At 40.0% G+C, this 21,644-nt stretch overlaps 1 protein-coding gene across 1 annotated transcript in view; it reads right to left on the bottom strand.

Annotated features, from left to right (window-relative positions):
- Positions 1-21,644, bottom strand: part of ush2a (Usher syndrome 2A (autosomal recessive, mild)) — a 300,866-nt gene that overhangs the window by 261,291 nt on the left and 17,931 nt on the right. Inside the window, exons 5-8 of the mRNA XM_041790781.1 lie at positions 11,007-11,142; positions 3,765-3,828; positions 2,825-2,926; positions 2,503-2,692 (exon numbers count right to left, since the gene is read on the bottom strand). Coding sequence (XP_041646715.1) covers positions 2,503-2,692; positions 2,825-2,926; positions 3,765-3,828; positions 11,007-11,142 — 492 coding nt within the window. The remainder of the gene's footprint in view (positions 1-2,502; positions 2,693-2,824; positions 2,927-3,764; positions 3,829-11,006; positions 11,143-21,644) is intronic.

A 21,644-nucleotide genomic window follows, 5' to 3' on the forward strand; every position in this document is an offset into this window, starting at 1 on the left:
TCAGGCTGTGATGGCCAGGTGGTAGGTAGGATAAATAACGTCTCTGTGTTGGCTTGGTGGGTGGTAAGAGATAACATGGAAGACGCTGACTCTGGGAGATCACTATTCAGCCCTCTGAAGCTATTATATAGGACTAACCAAACCAAATACTGGCAAAAGAGGGTTCTCACTTGGCAACCTTGGCAAAGTGCTGGCTTTTTGCTTCCTATAGATTATCAGGGTTGACTTGTGGAGGCCGATATTAAGCGTATAACTGGGTTAAGAGGCTTCTTCACTGAGTATTTTTTCTTCATGGTTATGGCAGCTGCAAATGCTGCTGAAAGGGGGTTGGCATCCCTTGCCTCTAGTGTCTGGGGGGGCAGGGTTTGCACCCCCTGCCCTTGAACTGCATTGCATGTAGACACCTACAACTGAAAGACCCATAAAGAGAAGAGCGCTTGATGATGCAGCCGTTAGACAAGTTGTGCATAATAAGATGACAGTGGGGCGCAGCCCTCAGGACTCTGCTAGGACTAGGGGATATCCATGCCCAGAAGAGGCAGGTAGGCAGAACATTGCTTATGGTTGAGGTGTTGACAACCAGTTCTCAGCTGTTTCAGCTCAACCTGAGGCAGTTGGTCTGAGTTGGCTCCTGACTCTTTAGTTCTCTTCAGGTGGACTCTTGCATACCTGAGGTTGAGGAAGATGCCGAGATGGATAGGGCATAGGCCTGAAGCAGGCCTGGATGATGATGATCAGGAGAAAGCTGGAGCAGTACAGGACCAAGCTTAATGCAGCAAACTGCCAAATCAGCATATTCTCCTACACTTGACCCGACTTTTCTTTCCAGGGCACAAGTATCCTCTATTTTATCCTCTATTAGCATATCTACTTTGTTTTTGGTCCGCCATATGTCAATTGAGAGACAATACCAAGGGCAATATGACTTTGTGTTGATAAAATTAGATTTAAATTAAAGGTGATGTGCAGTCTTCCTTAAGATGTACAATAAGTAGCATTCACCACAAGTATTATTTTAGGTACTAACTTAAAAGCACACTGTCTTATACCACCCACTGACAGGTATTTACACACAGAAACACACAGGTTTCTGTAACACATAAACCCTGATGTAGGTGTGGGTATGTGTGTTAAGTGTTATCTGCCCCTCTACAGTGTGGGCTGGGACACTGGGTTACACAGCAGGGAGCGCATTAAGCCACCCCGCAAACCCACACAAACCCCCAACTTCAGAAAGTGTCTTTTATCTGAGGACTTGAGTTGAGCTACCACGTCAGGACAGCTCCCAAAATCCTGCCTACACTCACACACACACTTCAGAGAGAAAAGGGACGAGTCTTTTGACAGCCACAGTGTCAACGACGCCCAAATCCAGCAATCTCTCTCACTCTCTTTCCTCTATCCAACCCCCGCCCCACATCTTTTTACAGTGCTTGGAAAGAGGATAAAACCACTGTCCACTCCACAAACAGGTGCAAACCCATAGTATCTGTACAGTGTTAGTCTAGTAGTATTTCAACTGTACACTCTGCAAAGACAGAAATATTTCACTGTCCAATCCACCACTTTTAGGGACATCGATGTGTCCTTTAGTTTGAAAAGTACTTGACTATTTGTTCAGGTTCAAGTCAGCTATGGGCATATTCCATGGTGTTACATTGCCTGAAGAAATGGGTATCCTTAATTTATGTCCCACATTTTTGCAACACATCCAGCAAAGGATAGACAGCTTATGTCACAAGCTTTTATGTTTAAGACACATCAAGGTAGGGTTTCTTTGTTTGCACACTGACCACCAGCTTCTGCTGCTTGACTTCAAGTAACACTGAACAGAAAAATACAACAGAACTGTTAACACTATGCTGACTTAAAAACAGATGTGGTGAGAGGGGAATGGTTGCGTTATTTGAGAAGAAAAGAGGAGCAGATGGTCAGGTTTGAATTTATGGAAAGCAGATTTACATAAAAAAAGGGACATGACTGAGGTGTGGTCCTGCTCCTGAAATGCTGTTATGTAGCATCACATATCATTTAATTATCATGTAGTGAATGCATGTCACAACAATGTGTAGCTTACTTACAACTAAGAGTTACTTATAAGTTACCCCAAATCCCACTGTAGTCTGTCGCTTAGCCATTAATAAACAAACTCTGTGATATAAATGATTGTACCTGATGATATAGAGTTACAGTCACTGTTAACCCCAAGGAGTAGAAAAGTTCAATAACTATCCTCTTTCTATTTGTGGAGGCCAATTCCATAAAAGTTTTAGTCTGAGACACAAATCTGTAAAATATTCTGAATCATGAGATTTGTGATCATTGCACTAAGAATCAGTCTTCAACCTTACAATTAAAAACACAAATCATGAGTAATGGAAATTCTTCTGCAAACCTAGCCTGAAAAAGCGTTTTATTTTTACATTTGTCAATGTCATTGCACACCTATTTTACCTGTTGATTATCATGTGGAATAAAGCAGTAAGTGTATGTGTTTGTTACCTGGTACTGTCCATTAACCAAGTCCACGGTGATGGTAAGTCCTTTATCCATCTCCTGTGTAGTCATGATCTTAGAGAACCACGCTGTGCCCATGTCCTGATCATTGATATAACTGAGTGGATGGGCATTAACGTTGAGTCTTAAGACTCTGTCGTTGGTGGTGTCTTCAACACCACTGGGAATGCAGTATCTGTGGAAAGTGAAAGTATAACTTTTAAGCTAAATAAAATTTTAAGCCAAAAAATATTCAAGACAGTTTAACATTTTCATTTCCCCATGTGGTAACAATAAAGGCTGAAGATTTGCAAAGTGTGTATTGTACCTTTCAACCAAAGGATGCACTCTGGGGTGACTGGGAGGACAGCGACACTCAGACTGGGCATGAAGCTTGGGTAAGACCCCTGAATACACCTCCACTATTTCCCTGTTAGAACAAGAAACAGCTGGTTATTTTTTTTAGCTATGATGCAAAACTGAAGCAAAAAAAATTCAAGATGACATGGAAGAGACATGTTAAGAAGCTTGGCATTAAGTTCAGTTTTTCTGATGATTAACCTTTTAATAAACCTTACTTAACCAAAATCGTATTCAATATTTCAAGATAACATATGTCAATATATATTCATGATAAAAAGCATTGAAACTCAAAGAAAAAGATTTCTAATCAAGTCTAACTTGTGCATTGATTGTGCTGATTAAAACTAACAGTGATCAAACAAGCTGTAGTAATTACTTACAATTTAAGATAAAATCTAAAGGCATGTGTTGATGGGCCTTTGACTAAACTTTTATTGCAAAGTGGAAAATCAAAGGCATAAATTAAAAACTCAATCTTTCATTTTGTCTCATCCTAATCTTGATGAGAGTATCTTGTAAGCTCCAAGTCCTCGCTGTGTGCAGTACATCACTGGTAAGCAAAACACTAATTGCCTTGTATTGGATTCTCAGGAAAATCCTCTGGAAGCAGTATGGATCTGAAGATGCAACGATTAGCCTTCCCCTTCTTTCTTCTTACCTCTTTTCTCTTTATCGCTCCATACTGTTCCTCTTTCCCTGTCACTTTAATCTATACAGTATCTCTGTGTATTCCTCCCCATTTCTATCCCTTTCTCACTTCATTTAATCTCTCTGTCGCTATCACCTGCCCTCTTTATCCTGTGTCAAACACACTTTCCTTCATTCTTCTTTCTTACATTTTCAATATAACTCTATTTTCTTTAATCATTCATTACCCTACCTCTGCCTTTCTCTACCTGACTCACCTGTTGGTCAGCGTAGCAGGATAAAATCTAAAGTCCTGCATCCTTCCAGTGAACTGATTAGACCCTTGAGAGATGAAAAGAGAGGAGAAAAGAACATAAAGAAGGTGTTAATGGGTTTGTACTGAAGGCAGTGAGTGAGAGGATTTCACAGTATTTAGTAGATTATCTTATCAGTTTCTCGATTCCAGCTAAGTGAGGCTGCCCACAGCTGCTTATAACAGCCAAGTCCATGATACAAAGCTGAACAGGATCTCACATAGCTTCCATTAGAGCAGAAAGGCTTTTAAGGACAAATTCATTAGCACAGTTTGAGGGCTAAAAAAAGTCTTTGTAAGGATAACCAGGCATCATCGGCCAACTTATTTTAACTGAGGACTAATTTTTGTGTGATTCTAATTTTTTTAAATACTACTACTAACCACTTCCAAACCAAGTGTCTTTTTTAATCTATATCTAAACTTTTTACTTGTGAACTTTAACTTTACAATGAAACATCTGTAGATTTCACACTAAGCTAAAAGAAAACAAAAGTAAAGAAATTAGCTTACAAAAAATTGAGAAGACCAGGCATACAGTATAACAGGGGTCATCAATTAAAATTTCAATAGGTCTACCCATCCATCACCATTTTCTACACTGCTTATCCCTTTTGGGGTTGCCGGGGCTGGAGCCTATCTCAGCTGTCGTTGGGCGAGAGGCAAAGTACACCCTGGACTGGTCACCAGTCAGTCGCAGGGCTGACGTATAGAGATAAACAACCACGCACGCTCACCCCCACAGCCAATTTAGAGTCACCAATTCACCTAACAAGCATGTTTTTGGTCTGTGGGAGAAAGCCGGTGTACCCACAGAGAACCCAAGCAAACACAAGGAGAACATGCAAACTCTACACAGAAGGGCCCTGGCTGGGATTCGAACCAGTGCTACCCCCTGTGCCACCATGTAGCTTCCCACAGGACCAGTTCAAAAAAATTTCCTCAAGCAAGGGTCTAGAATATCATATAATCAGAGAGGAAAAAAGGTGATGACTGGCTGCTCAATGTGATTCAAGTAGGAGATCTCACATCTCTATATAAACTACAGCCAATGGCAGGCAGTAATATGAATCAGAGAAAGTAAAGCCAAGTGAGTCTTAAACCAAGGTTGATAAATAATTCGTTATGTTGTGATCTTAGTCGTTACCATTTGCAACCAATGACAGGTAGTCATACAAATTAGAGGAGAACAAGGAGGGTGAAACAAGCTGAAAAACAATCAGCAACAAATGAAAACACAAATTCTATCAAAACTCATCAAAAAAGGGAAATAAAAATGTCCAACAATACCCCAAAAACAAGAAGCACTCAAAAAACATTTAACATCTGTGAGATAAAAGAAAAGCAAACCAATCTATGGACAACAAATGATAAAAATCATGAGAGGTGTTAACCTGACACACCAGATGGATTTGTCCATCTGGTAAACCACTCATAGACAGCATTTGGGAAAGGGCACAGCCTTTGAAAAAAACTCGGAGGGTGATTGGATAAACGTTCTGTCACATCTTTACAGGCTAATCAGAGCAACAAAACATGTGACGTAGCCGCTAGCGAGCAGGGCCCCTACTGAGGAGTAAACTCCATAGAGAACTGCATGGCGACTGTAGACATGTCAGTACACACATTCTTAATTCTTCTTTTAACAAAGAAATGTTGTCAAGTTCTGATAAAACTGGCACTTTAGCAGCATCCTCACTAATCTCTTCCACCATAACTGCACCAGCCTCTTGTTGCTGCTTACTTACGTCACGACTCCGCCGCGCCCCAAAGTACTGCCCCTCGTCACTGATTGGTCCTGTCACTTTCTAACTGGGCCCAAACGGTTCAGACGGGAGATTGGCAAGATGGCTTCACCAGTGAGAAACATGGAAATGGGCGTATCAATCTGCTTTGCAAGGTCAGAGAGGTGTAAAACTTAATTCAAACCAGGACATCTCAAAGCATCCAGAGGATGGATCCAGAAAGCTTTCGTCTGATTAAGCTTTTGTACTCAGTCACATGCTGTCACTTTTTCCTGATTGATTGGATTTTCTTTTAGTGTGTTCAGATCAGGTTTTAGTCAGTATGATTGTTCAAAGTTGTGTACTTTGTCGTCTAGTGATGTTTGGCATTACTCCATTTAATGGTTGCAAGCTTGCTGAAACATATGAGGCATACTTGTTCTACACCTGTGAGAAAAATGAACAGTCTGTCCGTTCGAAAAAAGTCTTTCTTTAATGTCATCAAAAGTAAAATAAAGACAAGTGAAACTGGTGAGGTCAAAATAAAAGTTCTTAACAGAATTAAATGAAAGGGAGTAAGGGTCTGGATCTTATAGCACCTGTTTCTGGGTCAATTATCAAAATGTTAAGGCGGAATGTCAACTCACACTGTATGAGTGAATGTTTACAAGACAACCAAAAGCATGAGTAACATGCACAGCCTGTATGGCCTGAGTGCTGTTATTGAACTGAAATAAGTACAGAGCACTAAAAAATGTTCTTTGAAAACTCCCAGAGAAAGAAGTTGAAGTCAGATAAATATTTTAGTAGTCTCATATGTACTACTTAAATACAAATACTGTCCAAGGTGCTATTGCTCTCTCATGCTCAGCATGATCAACAAACATGCAGTAGCTGAATCTGAAAAAAAATTCCTGTCAGCCTTAAGTCTGCAGCTACTTCCTGTCAACATGACTTTTGTCATTCATATCTTTCTTGATAGGAGAGAGGGACACATCAAACAGGTATGCCTGCTATTGCAATGGTGCTTTTAGATGATGTCTGCTAGAAAAATCCCTGAAACTGGGGAATCAGCTCTTGCCTCTGCTCTCACAGTGCAAATATGGGGAGATGTACAACCAAATTTCTAAACATCCTTGAAATGAATCCAACCAGTTGGGAGCATCTGATTGGGCTGTGAATAGTCTCTGTGCCACCCTGTTCACTGCAATTAAAAATACATGCTGTACATTTACTCTGAAATTCAGCTCTACTTCCAAATTAGTCATACTACAACTCAGGCTTATATCAGGAAGCCAATCTCTTTTTAAAGCTTTTATAAAATTGCCTGTTAGTTTTATGAATGACAATGTTTAAAAAAAGAGAGGGTATGCAAAGAAGTGGAAAAGAAAATACCAAATATATAAAACATAATAAGACTATAAATTCTTCTAACCCAGCAGGAAAACCATCATATACATAACTGAACACTGACACATCTTCTCACACAGTTTGTGACAATACTGGATGGAACAAAAGAGCCCCAAACAGATGTTGATGCAGGTCCAAAGAGAGCTGCAGTCCTTTAGTGTCCAACAAACTTCTGTGTAGTTTGACAACAACTCTTAGAAGACAGATAAACGTCTCTAAGCATCGACAGAACCCCTGCCATGCCTGGGCTTCTGTCTAGCTTTGTCTGTGAAGGTGTGAGAGTGTGTGTGTTTGAGGCTCTACTGTGTAAAGTACATCCTTACTTTAGAGAAAGAGAGTGTATGAGCGTGTGTATATATTTGCATTTGAGAGAGGCTTTGCCATGTTTGGCTCAACTACAATGTGAGCATGCATGTGCTGGGGGTGGAGGGGTGTATCTGTGTGTAAAACAGAGACAGAGAGAGAGAGTGTTATGGGATATAAGTGTGTTAGAACAGTGTGTGGTTGTGCAGCCTTAGGCTTTGGCTCAGGATTTCTTTAGCGTGTGGAAATGGGATTATGGCTTCCTCTGAAAAGCACTCTTCCTATTGTTACTGGGATGATGCAAGGTATAAGCCTTAATTCTCTCTCCTCTGTGTAGGTCTCTGTCTTCTTTCTCTGTGTTTCACTTTCTGTCATCTGTCGCTCTCAGTTTCCTCTTCCATGAGTGTGTTTTTGTGTTGTTAGAAGTGATGACAATTATTACAGGTAACAAAATATTATGTGGGACTTCTGTCTGTTGATTTTCTCCCTCTGTCATCCGGCCCTGGCCCTGTTACCATTTTATACCATAGATGTGATCATGCAGATGTCAGTCTTTGCTGATTTGGTAAGCAGAAATGAAACAAACTTAACATTGTTAAACAGCCATTGCTGGCCTTTTCTGTGCCATGCTATACAAAAACTTCTATGTAAACAGGCCCAGGATGAGGAGTTTTTACTTTGTTGGGAAGTTTAGTGTACAATTTTAATGCCTGAAACTGTGCTTTTTTTCACTTTGTTTCATTTCTTCCAGCAAGATGCGAAACTGCTTCATTATCAGTAAAGGACAGAGCAACCAAGTGTAGTTTTCCAGCTGCTTTTAGACAGTATCATACCAGCATAAGCTCCATAAGCAAATGCAACGTGACAGTTTTGTTTGCTACACAGCTACAGCCAATATGTCTTGATTTTCTTTAGTGTTGTTTTTCAGATTGATATATTTTAATAGTTGTTTCAGATTTTTATACCTCCTCTATCTCTTGTCCTTGTGTGTCTCTTATTAATAATATTACTTTCGATAGAAATTGTGGTCCTTCCCTCCCTGTGTTTTTGTTTTCTGTTTTATTCTGTAGCTTGCTTCCATAGCTGTCTTCCAGCCTCTCCACTTTGATTGCACTTCCAAGGTTCACCTGTGTCCTGTTTATCACACCTGAGTCCAATCACTCACAGTGAATTCATTAGTTTCTGTGTTTGCCTCAGTTTCTGTCAGTTTGTTGAATGTCTCCTGTCCCCCATGATCCCCAGTGTCTCTTGTGATTTTTCTGGTGCGCTTTTGATTTGGAATTTTCTTCATTACAATGTTTCATTTCTTTTGCGAGTAGATTGTGAGCTTTGTTTTTTGTTTGACTGAAAGATTTTGGTTGTGCCTTTGCATTTGACAGCATTAGGAAACCATCAGTTTGCATAATACATTTGTTCATACAACTCTTGCAAAATATATGAGAGCCACAGTGATTAATAAAATAACACAGTTTCTGGATTACACAATATATTGTTCATATTGTTTCAAGCAAATCCTTTCTTTCTGTGAAAGCAAATTACCTCCTGCAAGCATCTACAATATTTTACCTTGAAGGACTCACCAGCAAATTCCACATACTACATATTTTTGCAGCGTTGCATGCATGCAGCAGCTTGCTTCGACCAGCTGAAGGCAAGTGATATCAAGATCACAGGAAAACTACAAGTTCACACCAGAATTGTAAAATTACACAATGATGAGTTTTTCAAATTACCCAGCATGAGTTGGTTGAACAAATTACTTATCATTTTTTACAAACACAGGCTTGAAATCCCAGTCTGTAATGCTCTTTTAAATTGTGACGAACCTCCTGCCACTAGAGGCCTCTTTAGCTTCAGTTAATGGCCTCTGCTTTCCTGTCTGAACTGTCCCAAGGCACTTCACTGGACGTAAACATGAGAAACTTAATGGTGGCTTAGCAGTCAAATAGTATGTAGGCTGTCGAGTGTTGAACTCATGTATAACTACTCAGTCTAACTGAAAATAGGCCACATATCATAGCACAATATTAATCTGCAAAGAGGAACAAAGGTTGGTGGAGTTAGCTGCTAATGTTAGCCACACTGTATATCAGGCTCACATCATACCTGCTGACACAATTACCCAGAGAGGAATTTGACTATTTTCTAAGGATTTTCTACTCTTTAGACTGACTTTAAACAGACTGGAGCACATGCAGTTGAATTGCAAAGATAACTAAAAAGGGAGCGATTTTCTCCAGATGCACTTTGTGTGCAGATAGTGCAGATAGAGTATGTGGAATTTCAGGGTCATGCATAGAAAGTTCATAAATATCTCAGTCACTGTCACACCACTGCAAAAAATCTGCCTCTCTTAAATAATTACAGAGTTGAAATTTACTGTTTCCATACAATTTACCACTACTTCAGAAAAATGGGCAATGCAATTATAAGGCTGATGATTTTTCTCTGCTTTTACTTGCTGTACTTATTTGACAGTTTTGAATTAACAGAGTACTCTCCTACAACAGACTTTGTTGTTTATCAATACATCTGATCAGCATATGCATAATCAATTCACTGATCAGGATTCTGGACACAGCCCCCAGGTTCAAAAACCACACATGCACACACAGGCATACACACACATACTTTTTCTCTCCCCCAAGCCAATCACTTGTATTGATCAGCACTGTTGGGATCTTCACCTGATCAGATGCTACCTGCTATGAGCATGGGATCAATGTCTGATAAACGAGAAGAAAAACACTCGTTTATCACCCTCGAGATGAACGGATATCATTTTTCTCTCAATTTCTCTTCTATTGACTCTGAGAAGGCTCTCAGGCACCACCAATCAATCACAGATGTGTAGTTCAAGGGGGATAAAGGCTGGGAGGAGAATAAAGGTGGAGCAGTCAATGACCCAATATTAAGATATACAGACAAGTTAAACTAAGCGTTCATTTTTCTCCACATGAAGGATAAAACACTGGTCACTGGATCTTAAGTGGGTCTTAAGTGTCTTCTTACTGTATTTATGTTTTTTGCTGCAGGCATCAATTTGATCAAAGCCTTCGACAAAATTTCTTGAGTGCATATCACCCAAAAGTGTTATAACAGCATAGCACCACTGTAACCTTGCAAAGCAGATGGATACACCCATTTCCATGTTTCTCACTGCAAATCCATCTTGCAAAGCTCCCATATGAACCGTTTGAGCCCAGTTAGAAAGTGACAGGACCGATCAGCAACGAGGAGCAGTACCTTCGGGTGCGGCAGAGTCATGACGTAAGCAAGCAGCAACAAAAGGCCAGTGAAATAATGGGGGAAGACATTAGCGTGGATGCTGCTAAAGTGCCAGTTTTATCAGAACTTGACGACACTGCTTTGTTAAAAGAAGAACAAAAACAGCAGTGAGTTGTTTTCTTTTCAAAAATGACAAAAGGCGTGTACTGACATGTCTACAGTCGCCATGGTTCGCGATATGCAGTTCAAATGGAGTTTACTCCTCGGTAGGGGCCCAGGTCAGTAGCAGCTACGTCACCTTTTATGGCTCTGATTGGTGCGTTCATCCAGTCACCCTCTGAGTTTTCTCAAAGGCTGTGCCCTTACCCAAACGCTGTCTATGAGTGATTTTCCTGATGGATGTGTTTCACACATCCATCTCACGTGCCAGGTTAGCACCACTGAGGGTTTGGGGCATAAAGGAATGTGGATCTAATGCTTCTCTTAAGCAATGAAACCTCTTACATGTGGAATAAAAAACAGAGATAATCATGCCACCATACCATTAGAGCTGAGTCCAACCCACATGGCGCCATCTTCACTGATATCAGAGAGCCTGGAGGTCAGAGGTTGTGTGTCAAATGGTGTCCCATCTTCTTCAAGCCCATCCAGGAATAGACTCACACGTCTGTCATGGACCTGGAAATCAGTCAGTAGGAATTATAAGTCTGTAAATCTTTTTTTCATCCACACATAACCTCTCAAGTGATTTCTTCAGTATATTTGTTCTTCACACAATTCCTAAAATTTGATGTTGGATTCATGATGTGTCCAATCTCAATTTGAGGGGGAAAAAAAAAATGAAACAAAAGAGAAATGCAGCTCATATCTCACATTCATTCAGAATCAATACCATTTGATGGTACATTTATTCTAAAAGCTGCCACTATAAAACAAGAAAGATGACAGATCATTCATTCACAACCAGTGTGTAAAGTTGATTATTAATATCGTGGATACTAAAATGCTTAGCTTTTAATCATAGTCTATTTTCCAAATTAGATAAAGCATGATTGAAAAACAATTGACTACATTTTGAAGCCAGGGCAGTACAAGGCAAATGTATTTGTATGGCACATTTTAGCAACAAGACGAGTCAAGCTGTGTCACATGAGACATTTGGTCAGATATTAGTAAAAAATTAGATTAAACAGCAATACGGTCTGCTGTCAAATCACAGAAAGTGCCAAATTTCTTTACCCTCATGTTTCCACATACCATTTTTTTAAGAAGAGTTAACAAAATCTGACTTGTCTTGTTTTTGAAAATTTAGACCAAAAAATAAATGCATATTAAAATGTAATCGCAGCATTGAGGAAAAAAAATTGCAATTGTATTATTTTTACAAATCGTTCAGCCATACAATACACTAAAACATAATGCCATGAAAGTGCTTAATTTAGGGCCAGATCAGACAACACAATGTTTGGTCTTTTGAGATCGCACCCTGCCAGACAATGCAATTTGTCTTGGCTGACAGACTGGAAATTCTACAAGTGCAATCCCGACCAATCAACTAATGCAATCGATGACTGGAAAAAAAAGATTGTTGACTCACCCAATTTGATAAAATCAGCGAAATCAGCCAAGATATGCTAGCTTCTCAGTATGTAAAAATATGGTGTGGGAATATGTATAAATCTTGCTTAAGTGACTGGATAATGCTTGAAGTTCCAAGAGTAAACACTAAAACTGGAGAAACGTCCTTCAGCTTTTGCATAGCCCACACCTGAAAGACTGTACAACAAACACTAAAACTCAGTTTAATTAGCACAGGTTAGTTTCAAAACATGATAGGAACTACTATGTACAGGATTTTAACTGTTTTTAACTGCCCAAAAATGGGCGTCGAGTGTGGTACAAAGGGGCTAACAGTGCTAAAATTAGGTCAACAGAAGCAACAATAGGCAAAAATTGACAATAAAGTGTAAACAATGTGTTAAAATGTGTAAAAATTGGTGAGGAAAACTGGAAAAATCTGGTTAATTTGGCAAAATTGATGTAAAGTGGCAAAAGTTAGTAAAAAGTGGCAAAAAAGGGGTCCAAACTTAAATTTATGAAAGTTGTGAATGACAGTGGCAAAATTGGGTAGGGAAAGTGGTTAAAAAGTGGCACGAATAGTTTTTTTTCAATATAAAAACCCCATAACAGTTTGAAATGCTTTTCAGCTCCCAAATGAGGGAACACTTATTTAGGATGCTAGCACCAAAGCTACTGATAACACGTTTTTATTTTATATTTAACTAATTTCATGCTTATATTTTCATTTAATTGCTTAAATACACAGTTTGATCCCAAACCCTACGGTGAGAACCACTGGTTTTGGGAGCAAATGCTCTTCTATTAGTAAGCCTCAGAGTAGACGCTGTTGTCATCAGGTCAGGGTGTCAAACTAGACAGAAGATGCAAAAAATACTGACATGCCAACACTGTCGAGTCATGGTCATGGGGCAGTGTGTACGCATTGTTGATTATGTCACACTGCGAGAGCGTTTGTCTGGCCCCACGTTTAATGGCAGACAGCAAAAAATGTATCCCGACCAAAAATCTGTCTGATCTGGCATTAAGGAATCACAATACCTAAAAATTCTGCCCAGGTATATCCACCCTCAGATAATGTCTGAGTGCTCTTGAGAGTCCTTGTAATTTTGTTTTTGCAAAAAAGAGTATTCTTTAAAAATTCAAGCATATTTTCGGAAGCAATTTCTTTGAGAGAGCAGTAGGTAAATGGGACCCAGTAATCTTTGTCATAAAAATCCCACCATTTTGTTTCCTTCTTCAGAGCTGCTTGAACTTTTGGTCTGGGTGAGAAACGCCAGAGCTGACAAAAAGGGGAACAGAGATGATCAATTAATTAAAAAGCATTACATGAAACATCATTGGCTACCATTAAAAGCACCACACTGGAGCTTTTGTAAATATAAGAGAGCGGCCTGAGCTGCAGATGCAGCAGTAAAGGCCAAGCACCAGGTTTCTGCCGTAACACACATGGCTTCGTGTGTGCTTATGTGTAAGCATACACCACCAGTGTGTTTTTGCATGTCTATGCATGTGTGTATGCGTGAGTGTGGCCATGAGTGTGTGTGTGTGAATTATACATACAGCTAATCTTCCAGCTCATTTCCCCAGTAGCAGAAAGAGCCTCAGGCTAAACTGCCTCAGCCGCAAATTAGCTTTCTGTTTGACCAAAAATCTCCTCTCCACTCCTTTTCCTCTCTCCTTTCCCGATCTGCTGCATGAATATTAAAAACTGCACAGCAGACAACACCGTCAAAGCCGGAGCAGCTCGCTTTCACATCAAACCAAGGCAAAAAGAAAATACTTCCATAAGAGGGCCCCCCCTTAAAACTTTAATGTGCCCTGTCCTACTCTCTCCCTTTAGCCCATCCCTAAATCCTGTGAAACACACTGTGGGACCACTGATAAACGTGACTCTCCCTGTCTTACTGGAGTCCCCCTCTCCTTCAACTTTCCCATCTCTCCTCTGCTTTGGTCCACCTTGGTTTGTCCTTCTTTCTCCTCATGAGGTCATCTCCTTCACCTTTTTTCAGTTTTTGAGTATCCTCACCTCATTTTCATGTGCTTCCTCTCCCTCTCTCCCTATTTTTCATAACATCTTTACTTTCTCTTCCCTCTCAGCCGACAAGTTCCCCCTCTCATCTCCCTTCCTGTCTCTTTCCCTCATGTTTATCTTGCCCTGTCGCTCTCACTTGTTGTCAGCTCTTTAGGGAAGTTGAAAAGGTGTGAGGAGGGAAATAAGTCCAAGTCAAAAAACGCCTTTAGGGGATGAAGGCAGGCCCAGACAAGTGTCTGCCTCTCAGAGGATAGTTAAGACGCCCAGACAGACACTTTCATGATGGCTGATTGAAGACTGGCAAGCGCATGAGAGCAGAGGAGAGAGCGCAGGAGAGAATAGGAGTGAAAAAAGGGAAAGAGAAAAAAAGAGACAGGAGGAAGAAAAAGGAAAGTCAGAGAGCGGCTGTAAGAGAAGGAGCTAGAAGAAGGGCCCTCTTTAGGAATCTCTAAGCCAGAGCTGTGTGGCTCTTGGGGAGATGTGAGGCAGTTGTCAGGCCTGATGTAAATGAATCCTGAAGCGCTTCATCCTCCTTAGCCGCCACGCGCCCTTTTGAAACACAGCCAACACCCCTTTGTTAGCTTTCACAAACACTTTCCCTCCGTTTTTCCTCTTTCCCCGTCCATCTGTATTTTACCTCCTCCTTTCTCCACCTCTCTTTGTCTCTTTTAGCCGGTGTAACTTCAGAGCGCTTTGTGAAGGGGGAAAAGGGATAAAGAGTTAAAGAATTCTTAGTGCTGATAACTAGTCTCATTTGGACTGTGTCCACTAAGTCCAGAAGAAAGGAAATGGTAACTTTAAACACTATCCTATTCTCCTTTATACAGAAGGAATGCAGTTTGTGGCTGCAGTTCAAGCTTCCTTTACTGCGTGCTTTTCCAGATACTGACTGAAAGCTCAGAGCTCAGGAGTTATTATAACCAGACATAGTCGTGTCCAAACAATTGCAGAAATGTGCAGCTTGGAAGGATATATTGTAACTGGCTAATTGGACATACAACTGAATGTCCCTGGGTTTTACATGGGTTTATTTAAAGCTCCTTTAAGGTATGAATTTTGTGTCGATGTTGAAGACCCCTTTGACAAAGCAGTACCCCCTCTCTTCTTGCTGATCTGGTCCTGTACATGTCTAAGTAGTATTTTATAACAAACATCTTGTCCTACTGTCTTACAACAGTCAAACGTGTCACTAACTGCAAATCATTTCTTTGGAAAATGTAAACAAAGGCTGTTATTCAATTCCCTGATCTGACACCGTCTGGTGGCAGTGCTAATGGCAATAAAAATCACAATACAGAGACACCCTGTCTTTTTAGTGGTTGTCTTGTTTACTTTTGGCACTGATAATAATTTCAGTCCCATTTTTCCCCTTTGAAAAACTCAGCAAAGTAGCTTTAAATGCTCTATAATAAAAGGTAAGCTCCAGGACAGTGATGAAACATTTGTTCAGTATTGCTGAGGTATTTTTTTCCCTAGTCTTCCATCCTTCAAACTGTCACATTACCACTGAAGCTGACACTGAAAGACGAGGTGGGTTAACCAGGGTTCAGTCCTAGGCCAGCGTGGATACTGAAGCTTAAAACTCACAGTTTTCTCTGCCACCATTCACAGCTCCATTAGTACCTGGCCTAATTGCCTACACCTTTCTCCTGCAACTCTCCTAAAAAGTCAAATCTCTACAAACATTTAAAACAGATGTGCAATGCAACTGTCCACATTTTACATCAGTTTTAGCTAATTCTGTCCATTAATTCTGTGTTTCTGTGACAAAGTGTGATTTACTGTATCATTTACCTGTAAATTGCACAGTATATGTCTTACCTGACTGCCACATAAAAAAGACTTTGACATATTAAAAGCCTTTGGTTAGAAAAGTTTCACTAATATCTTTAAATTAATTAAAAATTTACTTTTTTCCTAAAGGGGTCTGAGCTCTTAGGGAGTTTCACACACCCTTTACCCTGAACAAAACCCACCCCACTGGCATTGTTACCACCTAAGCCTCTCTAAAAGCCTAAGGAAACCCTGAGTGGGAAAGCTCTTAGTGATCTGTAGACTGGCATTTTGACTAAAGCTCTTCTCGATTTTCACACTCCTGCCAAGCCAAGGCTCAGTACACAGTGTGGACAGGAGTGTTTGTTCTGAGCTCACTGTGTAGCTGTGGGCCACCAAAGCAAGAAAGGTGGTGGGAAAATAAATCAGAATATGACTGCTACAGTTTGCTAAATGAAAATAGCAGTGACTGGCATTTTTTGAACATCAACATTAGACAATGAAACATCTAAGTTCAAAGTAGTTTTATGTAGCAGCATGATGTGTTTATGTCTGTGTGGAAAAACAAAGACACTAGTGCACATATTGTGCTGTCCCTGTGTGACCCGTCCCCCAGAGGATACCTTTCCCTCTGCTTTACTCGATTTCATGACACTACGGAGCAAATTCAAACAGTTTATATCAAACCATTAAAATCAGTTCATCTTTTTTTAAAGTTAAAACACATTTAACAGATCATCCTCATTTTTTTGTTTAAAACTTTTTTTTGGTTTTTTGGTTTTTTTTTGCAGAAACTAGAGATTTGAGGAAAGAGCATCTTACGTGTTGAAGGCCTCTAAAAAACCTGGCAACATCAGCAAAATTTCAAAAACAATAACTTAACTTTTCTTTTTTTTTTTTTTTTTTGTGGTTCTCAAGTCTGGTGCTAATACCTCTCTCTGCCCATCTCATGTTTCGACAGCTAACTCTTCTAGTCTTTTTGACCTCTTTTCATACCTGACTCATCTCTGCCCCGACTCCTGCTGCTTTACCAAACTCTTCAAGACATCTGCACTCTGGGTGTGCTGTTAAGTGACTGTCATGCCACTCGCTAATAGCATAACTTATCCAAAGTCAGGGAAACTGTCATTTAACCCTTCAAGCTAAAGCTACTCTTTAATCACTTTGTCTCGTCTGAATCTACTGTCTTAAAAGATTGTAAAACATCAACCCTTTGGTGCACAGTCAACCTCTAAACTAGAGCCCAACTGATATGAGATTTTTGGGGCCGATGCCGATACGGATATTGGGGGCTAAAAAAAAAAAGCCGATATCCAATATATCAGCCGAAATCCAATATATTGGCCGATAACCGATATTTTGGCCAATACATGAAATAAGAACATTGATATACACAGGAAATATACTGTACATGAACACGAATGTGGACATGTGAATAACCAGTTACATTTATCTTTGTTTATTTCACAAAAAAGCAACTTAGACGACATTAAAATGCTGTATAATAATCTTATAATGTGGCTGTGGACCATATTAGACAGGAAAATGATAAATGGAGAGCCATATTTACATCGTTGTGGCAAATATTCACACAAAATATGTTTACAATGTGTTTCTTGATAACCCTGAGGAAGGCCACAAGCTTAAATGTGCCTGTTTTATAAAGCTGTTCTCTAAAGATCTACTATTAGTGAAACTTTCTGTCTCCACACTGGTAGAATATGTCACAGGAAAGATAAACACCATATGAATGCTTTTCTGGTTTGTGCTTTTCAAAGTAAAAGCCCGGTTTGGAATTTCTATAGAGAAACTCCATTCACTTGTACAGAATGCTTTTATTTTGAATAGTTTCCGACACACTTCCTCTATACACTGAATCAAGTAGCTTTGAGGACAGGGCTTTGAGAGCAGGGAGGTGCGGTTGACACACAGAAAACTCGCGCCCTGTGTGAAAGCCGCACCGGCAGGAACCGGAGCTGACAAGCGCGGCACACGCAAGCAGCAAACACAATCCCAGTCTGAAACAAGCGTTAGTCCTCTACTCTGCTGCAGTCGAACTGTATGAGGACGAGGCTGCTTGTGAGTGCTTAGGGACGGAGAGGGGCCCACAGCTGCAGCACTGCTCAGTGAGAAGAGCAACGATACGTGCTTTCATGTCAAAGTCTCCAAAACTCTCCAGTAACACCAGAAAAAGTCACAAGATTTGTCGCTAATCGCTTGTTAAAAAAGAGTTGCTACAGGGGTCCGAAAACTCACTAAATATAGTGACAAAGTCGCTAAGTTGGCAACACTGAGTGGGGGAGAGCTGCTGCTGCACTCTACATCTGAGGGGGAGGGGACAGGCACTCGAGCTGAATTTCGCATGGAGACACAACACAGAGCGACAGAGCAGAGACAGCAAAAAAGTTAAGATATCGGCTACGTATTGGCCAATGTTGATTAATCTGTGAAAGGTTATAATCGGCCCAATTAATCGGCCCGCAGATAAAATGGCTCTACTCCAAACATCTTTTTTTAAGGAAAACCTGGGATTTAAGTAGCCTTGCAAAGCAGATGGATACACCCGTTTCTGTATTTCTCACTGGCGAATTCATCTTGCAAAGCTCCAATCTGAACCGTTTGGGCCCATTTAGAAAGTGACAGGACTGATCAGCGATGAGGGGCAGTACCTTCGGGCACGGCGAAGTGGTGACGTAAGCAAGCAGCAACAAGAGGCCGGTGCAATTATGGCAGAAGACATTTGCGTGGGTGCTGCTAAAGTGCCAGTTTTATCAGAACTTGACATTTGTTCGTTAAAAGAAGAACAAAGAGCAGCAGTGAGTTGTTTTCTTTTCAAAAACAACAAAAGTCGTGCACTGACATGTCTTCAGTCGCCATGGTTTGCGTTATGCAGTTCTTTATGGAGTTTATTCCTCTGTAGTTGCGCAGGCGCACCTCGGTTGCCGACATCACGTGTTTTGTTGCTCTGATTGGCCCGGAAAGATGTGACAGACAGAATGTTCATCCAATCACCCTCTGAGTTTTTTTTTTCAAAGGCTGAATATCGAAGGTTTCCCAGATGGATGTGTGAAACACATCCATCTGGCATGTCAGGGTAGGATTTAAGAATGTGTGTGCTTGAATTTAATAAAAGTTATGGGACTATAAAGAAAAAAGAAAAATTAAACAGACATGTAATTTAAAGATGTTTATGTGTGACACAAAGTAAACATAATGACTAACACTTTTTGTGCACAAACTTGTTCTCCCATCTCTTCAGGACCAAAAACAAAAAAAAGGTTATGTGACAAAAAAATTTTCTGAATACTGACATATTTGCATAAAAAAGTAATTGCAGTTTTTTGTATTAGCGCTATTTGAGCCATTTTACAAAGCAGTTTCTGTCTGCAGCTACACTGTAATTGTTGTTCTGTTTGAGAAAGCATGATGTGACCATACAGCCTGACATTGGTTGGCTTAGCCTGTTGCAAATCATTGTGGGATACACAGTTAGTATGTGCAGCTAGAGGCAAAAACTATTGAAAAATAGTTTAAAAACTGGCTGGAAAGATTTTCAATGTCTGACTTTCTGTTGTGGATTTAATCTTTCAATAACCTGGAAAGTCACCCAAGTTTTAGGCTTGCAAGTAAAGCTTCTGTAAAGGCTACCATGGTGTGGATAGCGTCATTAGAACAGAACAGTGGCCTGTGTGAAGAGACAAAAAAGTACTTGGCTACAATTTATGGTTCAAAAACTGCTAACCATTTTATTACCTGTCTCATTTCTTTTCATATACAACATCTGTCCAAGAGGCTTAAGGAGGGAGGCAACTAAAAATAGTTTTAAATAAAGTCAGAGATAATGGGAATGAGTTTGCTAAATGATAGAAAGCCACAAATGCTCAAACTCATAGAAAGGGACAATTGAGAAATCCATAAAGCAAAGCAATATAGGGCTGTTGGCTAATGAAATCATTGGAAGTTTATAGGAAAAAATCTTCAGTGATGAATGAAACAAATATGGGGAATGAGAGTGATACAGCAACTATTTTAAAGAAATGAGAGTATCTTGGCGACCAGAGTTGAGGGATCATACAATATCACAATCTTTTCAAGATCAACCTCTCTCTAATCCCTTTATTTCCTGTCTACCAAAAGTAAAACACAATAAAAGCAGGAAAGAAGGCTGGAATGGAAAAGAAGAAACAAATAAGATGGAGATTGCTGTTAGGAGGGAAAGTGCAACTGGGGCACCACAACAGATTTTAAGAAAAGTTGAAAATGGAAGAAATACAGAAAAATATGCTCCAAAGTAGTTCTTGAGTAATTCTAAGGTTGGCTGAAGATATTTGTCAAACATTACCTGGTGCAACAGAAGTCAAAGCTAGGATCACTGAAAAAAAACTGCTCTCACCTTGGACACCATGTGTCTAGACTTCTTCTCTTCAGCAGTTGCTAGAGGTCACTAAATATCCTGACTACCAGACTTGTGAACAGTTATTTTCTCCTGTTCTGTTCTCACTCTAAATCAACTATCAAAACTAAACAGCCATATTGTAGTCTCTCACAGCACCCTAAGTACATTTTCCACACAGAAATGACTAAAACTATGCAATATCTTCAGTGGACTGGGGTGGCTGTGGTCAGTGGTGGAGTTCATTGTCTTGGTCGTAAGGTCATGGATTTGATGCCCATCTCCTGTTCTTTTTCACATAGCGATGTGTCACTTAACCCCAAATTTCTCCCACTTCAGTGATGTATAAACTCTACAGCAGCCTTTGCCATCAGTGTGTGAAAGAGTGAGAATGGCTAAGTGTGACTTCTGGTGTAGTGAGATAACTAGAAAGGCACCATTCAAGCTCAAGTTCACTAACCATTTACCATGACTTTATCGATTCATAACAACTGAAGAACTTTAACTCTGGCCTTTTATCTTTCTATGTGTTTATCTCATTAATGTTGTGTAGATTTTTTTCCTTGAAATGTGTTTCATCTGTAAACTATTGTAAAAATATATATTGGCACTTCAGTGTTTGCACGATGTGTAGAGCAACACACTGCAGCAAACATTTGTTTAGAACTGGTATCTTGATACACATTTCAGGTTAAAGAAAATGTCAATCTCCTGGTATCTGAAACTGCAGTAGGACGTATTGTGATTGAATCTTATTTTCACTTACTTGCCCAGACTTATTTGAGATTAATTCAAATAAAAATTACCTGTGCTCTAACTGTGGACCTTGGTTAATTATGATTATTGCATTATTAGTGACAGCCCTACATAAAACCTTTCCATTCAATTCCACTGATTCTGCAAAACATAAGAGAAAAACAGGTAATGATGAGATTCAGCTAAAGCCCAATCAAAACTGGATTATCAATAGTGACAAAACTGTTCTCCCCAATTATTAGTGTGCACGTGAGACATTTATCATATAGCATTATGTGTTCCTTCGGACAGGAGAGGTCTAGGAGTTTAGGTCTGGTGTGTGTATAAAATATTCATGAAAGGCTTGAACTCTTAAACAGATGTAGGGTCCACTTCTCTATTATCATATTAGCTAGATATATATAAGATTTTGCTGTCCTCAGTATGTCATTCCCAGTAAGTAAAAGCAAAAAACAGGACATGATTTTTTGCATGTCCATCTCTTCACTGTTTTGCATCACCTTTCCCTCTCTCTCTTTCACCCTCTCCTGTTATCTCTCCTTCTCTTCTTATTCAGCCTGAAGGCCTCTCCCATCCCCTTTACTCCCCTGCCTCTTACATACTTGTCCTTACCCACAATGAACTGCAGCTCTGATGTACAGCCAA

Source organism: Cheilinus undulatus, linkage group 1 (assembly GCF_018320785.1).
Source record: "Cheilinus undulatus linkage group 1, ASM1832078v1, whole genome shotgun sequence".
Lineage (NCBI taxonomy): Eukaryota > Metazoa > Chordata > Actinopteri > Labriformes > Labridae > Cheilinus > Cheilinus undulatus.